Genomic DNA, 20,088 nt, shown 5'->3' with positions numbered 1-20,088 from the left:
CTTAATTGATATGTTAAGTATTGCCATTTATCAACATAAATAATTCATTCTCTTGATTGTGTTTTAATTAACAGTCTTCGCAAATTGATGTGTTCCAATTACCATCAATAGTTTTCAATTAACAAGCTCCTTTCCATCAATCGCCGTAATTAATTTCAATACCGTTGAAGGATTATCATACCCATTCAACACGAAAGCTTAATTCCTAGAACAATGGAACGGCTCCGGATAAACACCAGCCTTTCCCCAAGTTTCTAAATAACCGATAGTCATTTGTTTATCTGTCTCCAAAATACCCCTCCCCGGCCATCCAAGAAAACCCATCTCGACATTCCCGGCGTGTTAACTCCAATCGTTTTCCCCGTTGACGCCCACGTCTAATTAATGAATTTATTAAGCCGGCCAGCACTACTGCTGGCAGCAAAACTAATTACAAATGCCAGGCAAATATCTAAACAAACTGGTGAATCCACCCGGAATGGAAACGAATGGCCAAACCGATCGTCCATCCCAGTACTATTGCCGACCGCCCTGCCCCCGGAAGGGACGAAACAATGCGGGTAATTAGGTGTCATTTATCTCTCGCAAAATCCACCGATGTGGCGCCACGCCGCGCCGTAAGGAAATTGAATCGTTTTGCCATTTGGACACACGACCACCGCACAGGGATGGAATAGAATTGGTGTCATTCTCGTGTTGCCCACATGTGGCAATCAACGGTATTATTGGTGGATACAGTTTTCCGACCGAATTTCCCACCTTTATTTCAGGAATAACACAGTTGTACCGTGCATTTGTATCCTATCTAGTGCTAGGTAGGTAGGGGAACTGCGGGCATAACGCCCCCCCCCCCCCCGGGGGCAAAACGCCTTCACGCGATTTCATCATATTGTGGATGCCTTCGTTAGATGCAAGCAAACTAGAACTCAAACTGAGCAGGTTAAGCCCAAGAACGGCTGCTATTGTCGAAAGAAAAGCGTGAAAAACGACGATTTTCCACATTTGGAAAGATTCCCTAATTTGCAGCGCACAGAAATTAAGACATTGCGCGTTGATTATATTGAATCAACCCATTAAACTACCACGCGCCTCCTACCCCTTCATTTGCTGCTGGGAAGAGTTCGATGGAGCCCCTTGGTATTTCACAACAAGTCAAAGCGGGAAATGCCAGCGGGCGTTTTGCCTCACCCAAAAAGGCGTTTTGCCTCCTGCAGTTTTCCGGCACCTAATAAGTAACACTTTTTTGAATTGTTTATTTGAAAGAGAAATTTTGTGGGCACGCGGGCCTAAAGTTGAAGTCTCTTAGGTAAGGGAGTAAACTGCTCTCTAAGGTAGAATACGACCTTAAAATAAGCATCATTTGAGGTTGATGACCACATATTCTTAGCCGGGGCGTTATGCCCCTCTTTCCCCTACTCTTGAATGTGAATCGTTCGCCGGAGGAATAAAGGATGGTGGTTCAATCAAATTCTCAGACAACTACCGTTTGCCGTAGGTATAGCTGCAGAGCATCGCATCAGAGACGGGTGCATCTGCCCATCGTCATTTTCCGCTTTTCCACTCGATAACATGTGAGTAGATAGGTATCGGCATTCAGCTCCGACGGTGCCCGTCCGTTCCTGTCCTGTACGTGAGCACACGTGTCTACGAAATGGGGGTTTACACGTTTTCCGTGTGCAGCAAATATTGGGTGAAAGTGATATTCAAATCAACCTTGCTGCTGCAGCCTGTCTGTACCTACCCGTTCTAAAGGTAAAAGATGTGCAAAACGTGGAGCTCTGTTTGGAAATATGTACCTAGTAGGAAAGGAATACATACGGCAGTAGATGCAGTGGCTTAGAAAAGTGCATTTTGCCGGTATTTGATTATTGATTGGAAATTGGGATATATGCGTTCAATCATGCATCGTTAAAGAGAATTTATGATGTGTACTTTAACACTGGTTTTATTCATAGAACCATGTTTACTCGAACAATTGCGAGATGAATCATCGGAAGAATACTCAGACGCAACATATCTGGAGAATCTTGGAGAAGTTCTAGGAGAAATCTAAAAAAGTTATTTCTGGACGAATCTTTGGGTGAATTAAAAAAGGTGTTCTGATGAATCTCTAGAGCAAGTTTCGGTAAAATTCCTGGAAAAGCACTTCGGGTAAATTCTTAAAAGAAACCTTGAAATCCTGGATCAATATTTAGATAAAAACCTGCAAAAAATCTTAACAAAAAATATGGAAGAACATCATTTTTTGAACAAATCATTACTAAATTTCTGATGAGATTCCTGAAGTGGGCGAACCCCTGGAAAATCGTCGAAAGAATTCCTAAAGGAATCCCTCGATAAATTTCTGAATGTAACCTCAGAGAAGTTTCTGCAGGAATGAATTAAGGACATCCTGAACGAATTCCTTGAGCAATTCTCAGGGATGTTTCAGGAGCTCGTGCCCAAGGGAGGGGTTTTGGCGATTAAACCCCTCCCATTGCCACTAAGTGCCCTCCGTATTTTACCGAGAATGCGCAAAACCCCTCTTTTTCTGCCTTTTTCTGCGCATGGGCCTGCAAGGAGTAATACTCAGTTGCATAATATTGGGCAAATCCTCAAGGGGATCACAAATTTAAAAAATCCTAGAAGAATCCCAGTATGTAAACAATTTTCTAAAAAAAATCGTCGAAGGAAATCCTAGAGGTAATTTTTCAAAAAAATCCTGGAATAAATTATTAGAGAAGTTCTTTGAGCATCCTCATAATCCTTCCTTAAGGAAGCCCTAAAACAGTTCCTGGAAGAATCCTTAAAGACAATCTTTGAACGATTTGTGTGGGAAATCTGATTTGGTTGTACGATTTCTAAAATCAAGATTTTTAAGAAATTTCCAGAAATTTCAAACGGATATTTAGCAAACTCTTTGGGCAATCATTACCCCAAGAACTTCGAAAAAATTAAGTTCTAGAAGCTCCATTATTTCCATCCGAGATTTTTTTTTCCAGAATATCAATGAGGGTTCCAACATAAATTCTTTTGAGAATTCAGTTGAAGTATTCCTTAACCCTCCTAAGATATAAATCTAGGCGCACCACGACGGCGCAGTGTACGTTCAGCGAGCCTGTCTGGGTCATATTAACGCCAACATCATTGGCATAGCTAGGCCAGCCTCCCCCTGAAATTTTTCATGACTTTATATATGGAAATTAGAAAAAATCTGAGAGCCACTGTGTTACGGTGAAACATCAAGAAATTCCATTGCAATTTTGCATACAAACTTTAGAGGCACGAATCTGACGAACAAATCATCGAGCCAAGCCGCACTTGTTTTTCCTGGCTTTGCTCACTTCCAAAAAGGGACAGCTTTTACAAATCGAGAGCATTTGTTTACAAATTTTCAAGATTGGTGCTCTTGAAAAAGTGAGTAGGGGACCAAGTCGGCCATTGTGGCAGCCATGTTTGTATTCTCTTAAGTTTCTCCTTACACAGCGCAATATTTTTTTGTCTCAAGAGCAAACTTATGTGTCTCCGAAGGATTTTGGGCCGCTGAATCCGAATCCGGGCTCAGATTTGCTCCAACACGTCACAATTTTGAGCTATACCTCAATTTATAGGGCAATATTTGCGATTTTGGGCTTTTTTGACTGCAAGCCATTAAGCAAGGAAATATTTTTTTTAAACAATCAAAAGGTTAATTGGTCAATTAACATCTAAATTAACGACTCATGCAAAATATTTCGTTTAACCTAATAAAATTTGATAGATTTAAGCGTTTTATGTTAGTATGAAAACTTGCATACAACTTTTGGAGGGTGACTTGTATGGGAAATATCGTACCTAACATAAATCGCTTAAAACTATCAAATTCGATTTGGTAAAACGAAATATTTTGCATAAGTCGTTAAATTAGATGTTAATTGACCAATTTACCTTTTGATTGCTTAAAAAAATATTTCCTCGCTCAATGGCTTGCAGTCAAAAAAGCCCAAAATCGCATATTTTGCCCTATAAATTGAGGTATAGCTCAAAATTGTGACGTGTTAGAGCAAATCTGAGCCTTGATTCGGATTCAGCGGCTCAAAATCCTTCGGAGACACATAAGTTTGCTCTTGAGACAGACAAAAAGTTAATTTTTGTTACGCTGTGTTATAGATCTATAATAGACATATGCATTTAAATTGATAGTTATTGGAGACTTTTCTCAACTTGTCACACTTTACAAAATCATTGTCCTATATGGACTATGTGATTGACTCTATTAGCTTTGTAAGGAAATATGATACCAGAAATCTGAATTAGAATTACATATATAAAAAGCAATGCTTTGTACGACTTCTTTTTTGAATCGCCGAATAATGAAATCTTAAGTTTTCAAAGGTTTCTTTTTTGGGTATCCCAAAGAAGTTCTGAAATTTCTAGCAGCATTACAGAATAATATTAATAAATGCTTCCTTGTGGAATTCAAGTATCATATGGAAAACAATCTGTTAGAATTTGAAATGGAATACAGCAGAAGCTTTTGGAGTTCCAGAGAAAATAGATATCACATTATAAAGGGCCCATATAGCTGAAGCGTAAACGCGAGTGTATTCATTAAAACCATGCTGAAGGTGATTTCTAGTCAGTCCTTGAAGGATTTCCTGCAGAAATTCCTGGATGAATTGCTATAGGAATTTCTGAAAACAAAAAAATCGCAGAGGAACTCCTGAACCAATTCCTGAAGAAATTCCTGGATGAATTCCTGAAGAAATACCTGGGGTAATTCCTGAAGGAACTCTTGGTGGAATTTCTTGAGAAGTTCCTGGAGAAATGCCTGGAGGAATATCTGAAATAATTCCAGGAGAAATTTCTGGGGCAATTCCTGAAGGAATCTCTGGAAGATTTCCTGGAGGATTCCTGAAGAAATCTTTGAAGGAATTCCTAGAGCAATCTCAGGAGGAGTTCATGCAGGAATCCCTGGAGGAATTCTTGGAGTAATTCCTGGAATCCGGAAGGAATTTCTGGGGGAATTTCTGAAGGAAATTGCGGTAGTAAATTCTGTAGAAATTCCAGGAGGAACTCCAGGATCAATGTCTGGAGGAATTCCTGGGGTAATGCTGAAGAAACCTCTTGATGAATTCCTGGAGGAATCATAGACATTTTTAGAGAAATTCCTGAAGAACCCCTGTGCGAATTCTTGGGAAAACCCCTGAAGGAATCTCTTAATCAATTTTTGGAGAAACCTTAGGAGGAATGCCTGGAGCAACTTCTGGACAGATTTCTGTCGGAAACCAAGGAGGAACTTCTGGACAAAAAATCATGGTGGAATCGTAGGAGAAATTCCTGGGGAAAATCCCTAGAGGAATTCTTGGGGCATTTCCGTGGAACTATCTCTGGGAGAATTCCTGGAGGAATCCTTGAATTGTTCCCTAAAGGAATCTCTACAGGGGTTTTGGAAGGAATCCCTGGAGGAATTTCTGAAGAAATTCCTAGAGGAATTTCCAGATTAATATCTGGAGGAATTCCAGGAGGAATTTCCCAAAGAATTCCAGGAGGAACTGTTAGAGCAATTTCTAGAGGAATTCCAGGAGGAATTTCCCAAAGAATTCCAGGAGGAATTGCTAGAGCAATTTCTGGAGAAATTCCAGGAGGAATTCTTGGAGGAATTTCTGGAGGAAATACTAGAGGAATCATCGGAGGAAACGAGGAATCTCTGGAAGAATCCTCAGAGGAATTCCTGGTGTATTCCTGGGGCAATTTTTGGAGGATCCATGAAAAAATTCCTGGCGGAATCTTGAGAGGAATCCCTGGAGGAGAAATTCCTGGTAAAATTTCCTGATGAATCCTGGAAAATTTCCTGAATAAATTTCTGAATTTACCTGGGGTAATTTATGGAGAAATGCTTGGTGGAATTCCTGGAGGAGTTCACGGAGAAATGCTTGGATGAAATCCTAAATGAATGCCTGGAGGAATACCTGGAATAATTCCTGAAGAAATCTCTGAAGAAATTTCTAGAGGAATTTCAGGAGGAATTTATGCAGGAATCCCTGGAGGAATTCTTAGAGTAATCCCTGGACTAACTCTGTGAGAAATCCCTGGGGGATTTTTTTTAAGGAATCCCTGGAGGATTTCCTGGAGAAATTCCTGGAGAAACTGCGATAATTATTTCTTAAGGAGTTCCTGTAGGGATTCTTGGGATAATTCTGGAGGAATCCCCATAGAAATGCTTGGATAAACTCCTGGGGGAATGTCTGGAAACATGCCTGTTCGAATATCTGGAGGAATCTCTAGAGAAATTCCTTAAGAAATTTCTAGAGGGGTTCCTGGAGGATTCCCTGCATAAATTCCATTAGCAATCTATGGAGGAATTCCTGGAGAATTTCCTTAAAGACTCACTGGAACAATTGCAGGAGCAATCCCTTATGAAATTCCTGGAGGAATCTCTAGAGAAATCTCTAGAGGAATTCCTGGACGAATCCCTGTAGAAATTTTTGGAGAAATATTTGGAGAAATCCCTTGAGGGATTCCCGGAGAAAACCCAGGAAGAATTCCAGAAGAAATACAAAGTTCAATTTCTGAGGGAATTCCAGAAAGAAATCCCAAGAAGAGTTCTAGCAGACAATTTTAAAATAATCCCGGAAGTTGTTCCTGAAAGAATTATAGAAGGAATTCGCGGGTGATTCCCTGCAGGAATTTTTGGAGAAATTTCTGAAGAAACCCCATGAGGAATTCTTTAGGGAATCTCAGGAAAGCTTTCTTAGCGAATTCCTGGAAGCATTTTTGTAGGAATCCCTGGAAAAAAATCTGAAGAAATCCGTGTCTGTAGTAATTTCTGGACAAATTATTGAAGGAATACTTGTATGAACCCCTAAAGAATTTTTTGTACAAATGTTTTAAGCAACTCCTGGATTATTTTTAAATAATCGCTGGTATAATTTTCTGAAAGAATTTTTTAAATAAATTCCTGCAAAAATACTTCGAAACATTCCAGATGGAATTATTGGAGCAATCTCTAGCGGAATTTTGGAAGGAATATATGGAGAAATCCCTGTAGATATCTCCGAAGAAATACCTTGAAGAATCTCTGGAGAAATTCCTGAAGGAAACCTCAAAGAGGAGGAACCACTATAGATATCCCAGGACAAATTCTCGAAGATATGTCTGGGTGATCTCCATGATGGAATCGCTGCAACAAGCTATGGAAGAAAATCCTGAAGGATTTATTGACACTCATATAGTTTACGAAACTATGGACAAATCTAAAACTGACATTTTGATTCCTTAAAACTGCAATGCCGATTTTCATATTCACATAGCGGGCGCCCATTCCGCTTAAAAGTCATTACAAGTCAGCCCCCCCCCCCTGGGCCCCCTCCAGAAAAAATCCTAGCTACGCCAATGCCCAACATCCTTATAGGGTTATGGAATTCATTTGAGAATTCTCAGATCATTTTCTGGAAGGTTTCTTTAAGAACTCTAAAGATGTGTCATCCAAAAATTTCAACAAAGTTTTAGAATTGGGAATTTCTACATAAGCTTCTTCAGAATTTCTGTCAATAATTATTTTGCCAATCGCTACAACATAATTTTTCATTATAAAATAATTCATTTAAATATTCCTTCCTTAGTTTCAAATTCCTATAAGGCATTCCCTATGTGTTCCATGTGTTCCTTGGAGAACAGGAAATCAGTCAAAGATTATCAATTTTTCCTCAAAATTCTCTAAAATATCTTTCTAAAATTCCTTCGGCGATTCTTGAGAAGACTTTTTTAGTAACTCCTCTTAGGTTTGCTCAATTTACTGCTTCATATATGACTGCAGAATTGCTCCGAATTTGGGTGGAAACCATCCGAAGTTTATCCAAAGATTTTGTCATTCGTAATAATTCTGCAGAAGGGTTTTTAAACTTTATTCTTTTAACCTAGTTGTGCATTGGGGTCATTGATCCTTAAACGGGCACTACGTCAGCGGGGTGAACATCAGCTAATGCAGGATAAATGTTAAATTATATTTTAATATTGATTATATACATATTAGCTATTGCGTTGACATTTTATTAATGTAACAATTCTCTACCCTACCATCTAGGTCATAAGAGGACTCGTCAGCAAATAATACTGATTCAAATTATATACAAATTGATACTTTATTTCAGTCCGCTACATTAAATTTCATGGCACTATATTTCGTTACTGTATTGACTATGCCATATTTCAATATTATATTTCATCATAATAAATTATACTTTTGACTATATTACTAAATGAGGTTGGGAGGGCAATATTGAAGTTGTAACTTTACGATGGAGTGGTTGCCTACCGGAGTGTGGTAAGAAGTAACTGTAACATCCGTGTAGATGGTTTGCAATGGATTTGATGCGCCCTTCTTGTGACAAACCATCCCGTAGGAAGATTGAAAAGTGATGTGAATCTCATTATTCACCCTGTTGGATTATACTGTTGGAAGAGATTCTTATAAATCCGCGGATTTCGCGTAAGTTCCTCCACTTACGGGTCCGCCACAACCCCTTTTGGCCCTTTATGCTGTGATTGAGTATATATCATTTATCGTGTTTACATTTTGATACTATAATAATGTTCTACCCTATCATCTAGCACGTAAAAGGCTTCGTCACCGAAAAAAAATCATTTACTTCATCTACAAATGATATCTTATTTCATTTCGCTACATTACATTACATTTCATTATTATATTTATTATTATTTATAATTATTTATTATTATATTTATTGACTATATTACATTTCATCATAAATTTTCTTCAAATATTATATGTAAATTATTATATAATCATGTAACTATATGGGGTTGGGAGGGTGCATCAGGGCATCATTGAAGTTGTAACTGTACGACGGAGTGGATTGCCAGCCGGAGTGTGGTGAGAAGTAACTAGAACATCCTTGTAGATGGGTTCTTCTATCCCAACAGTTGCAATGGATTTAACGCGCCCTTCTTATAACAAACCATCCCGTAGAAAGCTTGACAAGTAATGTGAATTTCATTATTCACCTTGTTGGATCATACTGTTGGATGAGATTCTCTTAAACCCGCGGATTTCGCGTAAGTGTCTCTACTTACGGGTCCGCCACACCCCCTTTTGGCCCTTCATACAGCGGTATGTTGAATTCAAAGTGGTAATGAAATTTTATCTTTACTGTTAAGTGGAACTGCATGCAGAGCAAGACTCAAGCTAGGATGGTGGCTACCTAGGGTATTTTAACCAATAGTGGACCCCTTAGTAGCTGAAAATTGCTCTGATCGTTAAAACAGTATGATATTCCAATTAAATTGCCCCTGTCAACGTTTGCACAGCAAGTTCTATGTCTTTCCTGCACATTGCACACAAAAACCTTACCAAACCACCCTATATTTCCCATAAAATAATCATTTCAAATCTGGCTCAAATTATCATATAGTGGTCCCCCCGGGGTCCACTATAGGATTGTTGGGGTCCACTATAGGATAAATCGTATTCTCTTACCATGTTAAAACGGAGACAATAGTGGACCCCCTTGGATTTAACCAATAGTGGTCCCCCAGATTTGTTTACATTTACATATTTGTTCAAAAAATCAAATTATTGCTTTCCAGCGTAGCTCCACCACTTGTAACTACTGGCTAGGAACATGATCCATCGTCTCTCGGTGGAAGTTCACCGGTAAAAACAGATTTAAGCAGGAAAATTAGGAAAAAATATAAGGGGGTCCACTATAGGTAAGGGGTCCACTATTGGCTAAAATACCCTACATACATACAATTCTGCAGAAGGGTTCTTTAGAAATTGCTCTGGTTATTCTTTCGAGGGTTTGTTTGGGAAATTTGATTTAATTTTTCTCCAGGATTATGATTAATGATTTCTTCTAGAATTCCCACGAAGACAGCTTCATAATGTCCTTCAAAATATGCTGCAGGAATTATTCAAAAGATAATCTCAGAAATTGCTCCAAATTTCTTAGAAGTAAATTTTAAAGGATTTTCAAAAGCATTGTATAACAATTTAATTGAGAACTGAACAATTTAATGTTAAAAACTGTGTAAAGTCAGCAACAGAATAATACGAACCGAGACCAACGGCAAAGACCCCAGCAAACAAAAAGGACTTGCGATTGGAAACTCGGTACGTGGAACTGTCGATCTCTCAACTTCATTGGGAGCACCCACATACTCGCCGATCTACTGGAGGACCGCGGGTTCGGCATCGTAGCGCTGCAGGAGGTGTGTTGGACAGGATCCATGGTTCGAACGTTTAGAGGTAATCATACCATCTACCAGAGCTGCGACAACACACGCGAGCTGGGAACAGCTTTCATCGTGATGGGTGATATGCAAAGGCGCGTGATCGGTTGGTGACCGATCGACGAAAGAATGTGCAGGTTGAGGATCAAGGGCCGATTCTTCAACTTCAGCATAATAAACGTGCACAGCCCACACTCCGGAAGTACTGATGATGACAAGGACGCATTTTACGCGCAGCTCGAACGCGAGTACGATCGCTGCCCAAGCCACGACGTCAAGATCATCATAGGAGATTTGAACGCTCAGGTAGGCCAGGAGGAGGAATTCAGACCGACGATTGGTAAGTTCAGCGTGTATCAGCGACGAACGAAAACGGCCTACGACTCATTGATTTCGCCGCCTCCAAAAATATGACCATACGTAGCACCTTTTTCCAACACAGCCACCTGGAGGTCACCACAGCAGACGGAATCTCAAATCGACCACGTTCTGATTGACGGACGGCACTTCTCCGACATTATCGACGTCAGGAGATGACCTATTGTGGCGCCAACATCGACTCCGACCACTATCTGGTGATGGTCAAACTGCGCCCAAATCTGCTGGAGTACAGTGAGAGCAGCCATCAACGACGCAGCCGAGAGCACTATCGGGTACGTGGAACGGAATCGACGGAACGAATGGTTCGACGAAGAGTGCAGAACGGTTTTGGAGGAGAAGAATGCAGCGAGGGCGGTAATGCTGCAGCAAGGGACTCGACAGAACGTGGAACATTATAAACAGAAGCGGAAACAGCAGACCCGCCTCTTTCGGGAGAAAAAGCGCCGCCTGGAAGAAGCGGAGTGTGAAGAAATGGAACACGAAAGTTCTATCAGAACCTCAACGCATCCCGCTTTGTGCCGCGAGCCGAAATATGCAGGGATAGAGACGGAGGCCTCTTGACGGACGGACGTGAGGTGATCGAAAGGTGGAAGCAGCACTTCAATCAGCACCTGAACAACGTGGAGAACGTAGGCACGGGAGCCCACGGCAACGGAAGGAACGACGACGCCAGTGCAGCGGAGGACGGAAATGAACCAACTCCCACGCTGAGGGAAGTTAAGGATGCCATTCAAGGATGGTATCGTAGCTGAACTCATCATCATGTTTGTTTGTTTTCATTAAGTTACATCAAAACTTTTGCATAACTAAAACTTGTTGCAGAATACTTTTTTCATGCGCTTTTTCGGTCATACAAAAGTCATAAAACATGTTGCTGTATCTTTATTTCATAACTGACAAATGTTTTGGAGTAGTACGGAAAACTTCTCTATAACAAGGTGTGTTGCTTGGGTGTTTATGGTGCTGAGTCATTAGACCGAGTACGTTAGTCCGAATTGGTCATTAGGCCGAATGGGGTTAATGACAAAGAAGGGCTGCCTAGTTGAATGCTTTGATTAAGATGCATGCATATATTTTGAAAGATCAGACAATTTTCAAAAGAAGGAAAAGTCTGATGGGAGAGCTAGTAGTGTAACCGTCCAAAATCATAGTTAACCCTAGAAGGATGTTGGGGTCAATATGACCTAGCCCAGAGCCAGAATTACGTTTTATCTATTCCCATATATGTCACAAAACACAACTGCGTCACGTGGGAAGTACTATACGTAAATCCATCACCTTGCTGTGTGGTGGTGGCTGTTTTTTTTCTCGACCAGTAACGAAAAATATTAACGTCATAAAATGAATACCTATATCTTCCTATTTTGGACAAAAACTGCTCCTTCGGGAATAATCAGACAGATGATGGCGTTCAAGATGGCTTTCGTCGCTTCGCCTTATCCATGTATGCGACACGTGATGCGGCAGCAGGTCTTGGTCTAACATATTGGATCCATATTGGGAAAACCAATGAGGGGGGTGATTGATGTGATCCCGAAAAACGAGAAAACCCCCGTCTGTCGCCACTTGAATGAACGTCGTCTGACAGATCCACCGACAGATGCCGACAGCCCGTCGTGAGACGGTAGCAGCAAATCAATTAAAATCAATTTATATTCACTTCGCTGAACAAACATTCCACAACGTTCGAACTCTGTCTGGATGGCGGTCCATATCCTTCCTAACTCTTTTGTGCGATTTCCCACAGAATCGGAGCAGAGAAATCTCGTGTGTTGATCCAACGATGGCAACGGCGACGATATAGCTTCGCGAGCTAAAGTTGCTTAATTGCATTTCCCAGCCGCATCTACCGGCATCGCATCGTCGTCGTTGTCGTCGTTATTGTTGATGACGACAGGCCTCGTGAACACGGAGATCCGCTTTGTCTGAGGCCACGTTTTTCGCAGGTTCCACCATCCGTAACATACCTTTGCACACCCGTGTGAATCTATACAGCCTCTTGGTGTGGCACGAATGCTGCGGTTGTGCTAACAACGGATAAACTGTACCTTCGGAATCCAATCGAGAAAATGGGTTCCGTCAACCGTTGTTGTCGATTCAATACGTGTAATCCAGCAATAGCGTGGAATATGAAGAATAGGAATCAGTCTTGGTCGTTAGTTCAGATATGCAAGGAGGCATGTTGCAATACGCACCAATAATTCAGCATTTCCGGCATTTTCTTTTATTTGATTCGACAACCTGAGCTCGTTTGAGGTGGTTAAGGTTGAGCTGTGTGACCTACACTTCTTCATTTTCGTTTTGGCGTAACTTCCCCACTGAGACAAAGCCTGCTGCTTATCAGCTTGTGTTCTATGAGCACTTCCACAGTTATAAGCTGAGAGTTTCCTCTGCCATGCATGCGTGTATCGTGTGGAAGGCACGAAGGTACTCTTTAGCATGGTTTCCCAAACTGTGGGTCGCGACCCACCAGGGGGGTCGCCGGTATTCATTCAGGAGGTCGCGAGGGACAGTCGAATATTTTACTGTAATAGACAACAAATGAGAGAATTTCTATGGTGGGTGGGTCGCGAAAAGTACGACTGTTGACCAAAGGGGGTCGCGCACCAGAAAGTTTAGGAACCTATAGTTTATGGATCGACCGGGAATCAGACATGTCTAGCCATGAAGTAATCGTCGATGATCCTAGTGCAGGCCTGCCCGACCTTTCACGGCCGCGGGCCAAACCTAACCCTTCATACCAGTTGACGGGCCAGAAATTAAAACACGACTATGGAACATTTTTTTCAAAAAAAATCTGAACTTTGCTGGTCAAAATAATTTAATCCAAAAGAAATATTAGGATTCTAAAGATGAGAATGAAACTATTGTTACAACACTTTTCAGTTTCTAAAGAAATTTCAGTGCTTAGTGAATACATGAGAATTCTTGTAGTATTTTGGAATTTGTTTCAGTATTAACTCTCCTAGAATGTTAGGATGAGCGCACCACGCTGGCATAGTGCACGTCCAGCGTGTCTGGTTGGGTCATATTGACCCCAAGATCTTACTAGGGTTAAGAAAATATAATGGCTTTTTTAAAGTTCTCAAAAGTTTACAACAACTTTCACATTGATATAACCTGACGATTTCTCGCAATCTGTAAATGAAAACATGTATTTATACATTTATAAATACGCACTGAAATTTCAAATTATTTATTTTATTTACACTTCACTAGGGAAAGAAAAATACACTCAAAAATATTACTTGAAAGGCCAAATTATATTATTTTTCTTTAATCGTGTCGAGGGCCACACAAAATGTCCTCACGGGCCGGTTCCGGCCCGCGGGCCTTACGTTGGACAGCCCTGTCCTAGTGGTTATCTATGCAAGCAGGGAGACCACCTGAAAATTGGCGCAGCCCCTATTTATGACTCACATTTATGGTACAGTTCACTAGTTCCTATACCAAGTTTTGTCTAGAAATTATCGTTTTAGTGATCAATCCTTAAAAAAAATAACAAAAATTCACCTTTCTCATTTACAGATTAAACTGGTAGACGTGGAGAAGGTCGAGTGGTTGAACCGCCGGTCGTACAGCGCAATTGGCTTGCTTCTCGGGTCCCGAGAGGGTCGTGTCTTATTGCGCTGCGACCAAGGTCTGGAGGATTGGTTCGAGCTGCTGGAGGAATGCACCCTGAGTAGCAAGGAACGTCGTCGCGCCCTTCGCCTAACGCAGGGACCGCGATCGCGTGCCTCGCTTGCTGCTCCGGTGTCTCACACCTCGCTGCAAAACAACCATCTTGGCCTCGGCGGAACCTACTCGGGTGCGATCGAAGACTGGCTCATGTCCCGGCACCACAAAACGTCCAGCAACCATCACCATCTGCACTTCCTACACTCGGATTCCGTGCCGGATCTGAGCACCATCAATGAGAATGGGCTCATCAGTGGAATGCTGACTAACCACTCGACGCCCAAGAAGGTCCCAAATGCGCGGCACAACTTCATTGGAAGCTCATCCAACGGCTATAACAGTCACAATGGAAGCTACAGCAACGGGTTCCCGTATTCGCCGCTGAAGAAGCTGTCAGACAACTTCCTCAACGGCAACAGCACCTACATCATCAACGACGAAGATGAGGAAGTGGAACTGAGACGAGGAGGACGATACAGGGACAATGATGATCTTTACCGACGGCCCTTGGGACCGTCCGGGAACGACAGCAATAGACATTCACGTTAGTTACCATGCTAAGTTCTTTCTTAATGGTTAATAACAGAGTCTTCTCCTTTCAGTACTAACCGATCTGGACTTTTCGGCCTGTGATAGTGGCCTGGATACGCCACCCTCGACGCACCGTCCGTCCAGCTGCCGCGACAATGTGTTCATGATTGCAGCCTATAACCACCACAACCAAAGCATCAGCAAGGATAAAACCACCGACACGGGAATCAGTTCCTCCCGTGGTACTTTGGTTTCGCCGGCCAACAGCATCCGCCACGGCTTCCTCAATAACAATAACAACAACATGAACAGTTACGGTTCACGGTAAGGTTGATGAGACTGAAGTGATGAAATATTTGACTCAAATTCGAATCTTTGTTCTCCAGATATAGCGTCCAGGAGCAGAAGATCCTTCGGGCTCGCAACAACGCCGAAGAGAACAAGAACTCGATCCGATCGATTCGTGCCGAGTTCTTCGAGCAGAACAAATACAACAACAACATCACCAACGGACATCACTACCATCCACAGCAGGGAAGCATTGGAAGCAATGGAAACATACATCAGTTGCAGCAGCAACAGCAACAACTATCCCAGCATTACCACCATCACAATCATCAGCATCAGCACCAACATCTGCTGCAACAACAGCAACAACAACAGCAGCACATTAACGGCCTGAACAACAATCCTAACGGGCACTACCAACAGCAGCCGCAGCCGCAGCAACACTACAATGGCAACAGTATTAACAACGGAAGCGTCAACGGAAACGGGACAGCGGCGTTGCGAGATCGCTACCAGCATCCGGCACTGGCGGCAATCATCAACGAATCGCAGGGAATGAAGTTTAGAGGTAAGTTGGGATCAGAGCAATAATTGTTCGCGTAGTTGGAAATCGGAAGCGGGTTCTTAAGGTGAAACGGGACGCCGTGTTATTTTTCCTATCTTGCCTCTCTTTCTAACAATTTGCCTCGCGATTTTGAAGATGGTAATCTCGAGTTCTCTTGCACTGAAGATGATGAAAAACAATCAGCATGTGCAGTGCAAGTGAGCATACACAATGATAGGTTTTTGTTGCAAAATATGAAGTAGAATCTGAGATTAGGGTAAAAGCTCCCTTAGTGGAGGTAGTACCAATAGTGGTGGTAGTGCCAATTTAGCACTATTTCGAACAAAAAGCTTGCAAATGACAGTTTTAATAGATGCATCATAACTAATTAATAACATTAATTGAGTTTTGTGTTCAGGATTTGCCGAAAAACCTATTTTAAACAATTATTTTCCTTAAATTTTTTGCTCCTTTGCACCTATAGTGGTGGGTCCCATAAGAATTCAATGGGATGCGCCACTATAGGAACCAATGTTAAATTTTACCTCCATAATAGGAACCGTGTACCTATAGTTGGTGCAAGTGATTTATTAGCAAAAACTGAAATAAACAATGGTTTTTACATTTTTCCTAGCAAGTTTAAGTGAAAAACTACCGATTAACGTTTTCAGACTTTTTATTTTGTGGTATTATCAATTTTATTCAATTATTTTTCTACAAGGAGCTACTAATAGCACCACTATTGGTACATTTACCCTACCATCTTAGTAGCAACAGAGCAATGGCGGATATTTACCCGACCGTCCCGTCCGCCCTTAAAGGGTATCCAATATCCATGTTATTGGAAGATTATTTAATTTCCCAACTAACATTTATTGTGAATGTAAACGTCAACAAAGCGTCCTTAATACGGCTTGATGCTGAGTTACTGTGTTGTACATATGGACGGAAGCTTCTATGCAAGCCCTATACCAATGAATCTGGCGAACTTAATCAGCTTGTACATGCTGTGCGAGAAGCTTCTATGCCACCAAGACATAGCTCTTTTCTCTGCTCCTATGTAACCACTAACTGAATAACATCTTGAGAAGGCGCTTTCTCAGCCTTTTCGCGGTTGGTTTATAATAGTTATACGGCATCCCCAAATTAATCGATTAAATATAATTAGGTTATGGATACCGTGACGCAATACAAGTGAAACTGGAGTTATTGATTTTAAAATTGAATAATTAAAGTACTTGCCGCTACTTGGAATTGAACGTCCGATCTTCGTATCCACTGGTCCCGATTATGTCCTCGCTGCCACACTGCTATATATAAATAGAATAGAAAATAGCCCGTTTTGTTTTACTCCAGACAAGGCTTCATAATTGTGCCACAAGAAACCTTACCCAACTTCATCTTGCTGCAAAAGCTTGTGAAACGTCAAACGCAATAATGTTTACATTGAACAAGCTGAGTGGTTGCGCCAACAGATTCTTCTTCACAGCTTCTAGCTGAAAGAGTGTTCTTTAAACGGCTACGAAGCGCTGCTGTTTTGTGTTTTGGCAACATTACAAAACGTACTGTATAAGAGCAGCTGTTGTAGTGGCTGGGACTCTTACTCGATTTGCACATCTTCCGGCAAATCTTCCGGCATTGAATTAAAGTGCAATAAAAGCAACTCAAATAATTTCACAGCACAGAAATGGATAGCTGTAAAGAATTTGTGTAGTAGCTATATATCCCGCTTGAAGTTTGTTTTGACAATAATGTTTACATTCGACAAGCCGTGTTGGTAAACCAACAGTTTCTTTATTACAGCTTCTAGCTGCAATGAAATCGCATAATGGCCTTTAAAGCGCTGCTGGTTTGGGGATTTGTCAGTATAACGAATTGTACTATATAGTAGCAGCTGTTTTGCTAGTGGGGACTCCTATTCGATTTGTTCAAGTTTTCACATCTTCCGGGAAATCTCCCAGAGTTGGAATAGAGTGGAGTAAAGGCAGCCCCAGTAACAAGCAATGGATTTCTGAAAACCGAGTTTGGTAGCTGTATGGTGCTTGTTTTACAGTCGTGTATTAGCTTCTGATTTATATTTGACTAGCTTCTCTTTTATTCAGCGTTGACTGCTTTTATTCGATGGTTACACAACAGAAAGCAAATGACTGAAGCTTATAGCGCTGAAAATGTTAGTTGGGTTCTACATCTGTATGGCTTTAGGGGATTTTCTCAAGGACTCGTTCAAACATTTCTTTCATCAGTTGTTCCTCGAACATTTTTTATGGATTTTCATCAAAACTCATCCAAAGATTCATTTCAAAATATCCACATTGATATCGCCCAGGTCTCTTCCAAGAACTCCACCATAATTCAGGGATCTCTTCAGAAATTCAAAAATACCTCCCGGGATACCTTCAGAGATGCTTTATGAGATGTTGTCTAGGATTTCTTCTCGGGATTTCTTTCGGAGTTGCTTCCCGCATTCCTCAAGGAATGTCTGATAGTTTTTTTTCTCGGATTTTTCCCGGAATGATCTGAAGAGTTTCTTCCTAGAAACCTTCCGGGACCGGGATTTATTCTATCAAAATCTAACAAAAATCACATTATTCCAGGAATTTTTTTACATTCCATCAGGGATCTCTCCTTTTGGGATTCTCACAGTAATTTCTCCGACGAATCCTACGACTCCTTACTTTTTTCTCGAGATATGTTTCGATAACTCGATTACCAGGGGTTTCTCCTGAGATCCCTCCCGGTATTTCTTCAGGAACTTTTTCCTGGGATTCTTTTGTAGATTTCTCTTAGAATTTGAGAGATGTTAGAAGTGAGCACGAATAAAAACAAAAATAACGAAAGCAATTGGTGCCGTCATCGCTTGTTTTTGAATAGGATGTTTTTGGGAGCGTGAGAATAATTATGGTACTCAGACCCTATGCCTTTAGGTATTTCTCCGAGGATTTTTCTCAAGGTATTCCTCAAGGATGCTTTCTGATATAGGGTGGGGTGGGGCAAAATGGGTATAGGTTTGTATTCGTCCTCTACTCTTTAATACACTAGTTAGCTATGCTAAAAGTCGATAAAAAAGTTCTTCAAATACAAAATATGATGATGAACAAGCAGTTTTAAAAAGTGACCGATTTTGCGTCATGAAAAAGTACGGGGCAAGATGGGTCACCTTTTAATAAATTCAAATTTTCTCAACGAAAAACGGAAATATTGTGCGTTTAGCACTAAATTGATTTCCGAAAAAAATTCATTGACTTCCGCTGCCTTTCCTATGCGTTAAACATAACGTCGGAAGTAGTGCGCTGTACAGTAAATCTGTTTTTCTTTACAGCGCACTACTTCCGACGTTATGTTTAACGCATAGGAAAGGCAGCGGAAGTCAATGAAGTTTTTTCGGAAATCAATTTAGTGCTAAACGCACAATATACATATATGTATAAGATTTGTTCCGTATTCATATATGCTCGATATCCATACAGAGTAAACAAGAGCTACTAGTAAACATTTCATTAATTTATTTGGAAAATAAAAAACTTTACGATCTGAGTGACCCTGACGGCTTGAAAATCGATGTTTTGACTGAAAAATTATCATAATTTTATGTTATAATTTTAGGCGTTCATTCCGCTTGATTGAAGGGAGTTATGAGATACTCTTGTAATAGCAAATAAATAGCTTTTAAATGCTTCAAGAATACACTCAAAATTGAAGGTGACCCATCTTGCCCCGCGGTTGTTTATAAGGAGATTATATGGAATGTATCGCATAAGAAAAATGGCTAAAAACCTTTTTTTTTATTTCCAATGAGAGTGAATAATTTTTCAATCAATACCCTAAGCTTTTGTATATTCGTGCTGGTTACCTAACATTTTTTTTTATCTGTATTAACGAGATTTTTAGCCCTAGGCTAGTTCATCTCGGGACCCACACTTTACTTCCCTTCCGAAGGAAGAACTCACATTTTGCGAGTTTGTCGGGAGTGGGATTCGATCCCAGGTCCTCGGCGTGATAGTCAAGTGTTCTAACCATCACACCAGATCCGCTCCAAATTATTAACATAATCAAAACATGAGTAATGCGCTCGAAAATGGCACTGGCCCATCTTGCCCCGCCCCACCCTAATTGTGCACAGATTTTTCACGAAATTTCTTCGGAACTGCCCTAGAATGATGATGATTAACCTGGGCTTGTTAGGGGAATCTTTTTACTTACTGCCCTAGAAATTCTTTTAAGGACTCCTTTAGGATTATATACAGGAATTCCGCTCGGAATTCGGCCAGTGATTCCTCCAGGATTTTTTTAAGGGATTACTTCTCCAATTGGGTTTTTAAATTCTGAAAAATGTATTGATTTTTTGATTTTATTCGAAAGAGCATCTTTTTCTGAGCCACTATGATTTTTTTCAGATTTTTAGAACTTTATTTTGGTATCTAAAATGAATTTCAAAGAGATTTTTTCAAATCACC

The 20,088-nt window shown here is 40.9% G+C and overlaps 1 protein-coding gene across 2 annotated transcripts in view; it reads left to right on the top strand.

Annotated features, from left to right (window-relative positions):
* Window positions 1-20,088, top strand: part of LOC115258767 (alpha-protein kinase 1) — a 567,285-nt gene that overhangs the window by 538,618 nt on the left and 8,579 nt on the right. For both annotated transcript variants that reach the window (XM_029859165.2, XM_062850836.1), the window contains exons 5-7: window positions 14,122-14,815; window positions 14,874-15,126; window positions 15,189-15,658. In XM_029859165.2, coding sequence (XP_029715025.1) covers window positions 14,122-14,815; window positions 14,874-15,126; window positions 15,189-15,658 — 1,417 coding nt within the window. The remainder of the gene's footprint in view (window positions 1-14,121; window positions 14,816-14,873; window positions 15,127-15,188; window positions 15,659-20,088) is intronic.

Source organism: Aedes albopictus, chromosome 2 (assembly GCF_035046485.1).
Source record: "Aedes albopictus strain Foshan chromosome 2, AalbF5, whole genome shotgun sequence".
NCBI classification, from domain to species: domain Eukaryota; kingdom Metazoa; phylum Arthropoda; class Insecta; order Diptera; family Culicidae; genus Aedes; species Aedes albopictus.
The sequence above is the reverse complement of the archived record's forward strand: the minus strand, read 5'-3'. Positions and strand labels throughout refer to the sequence as shown.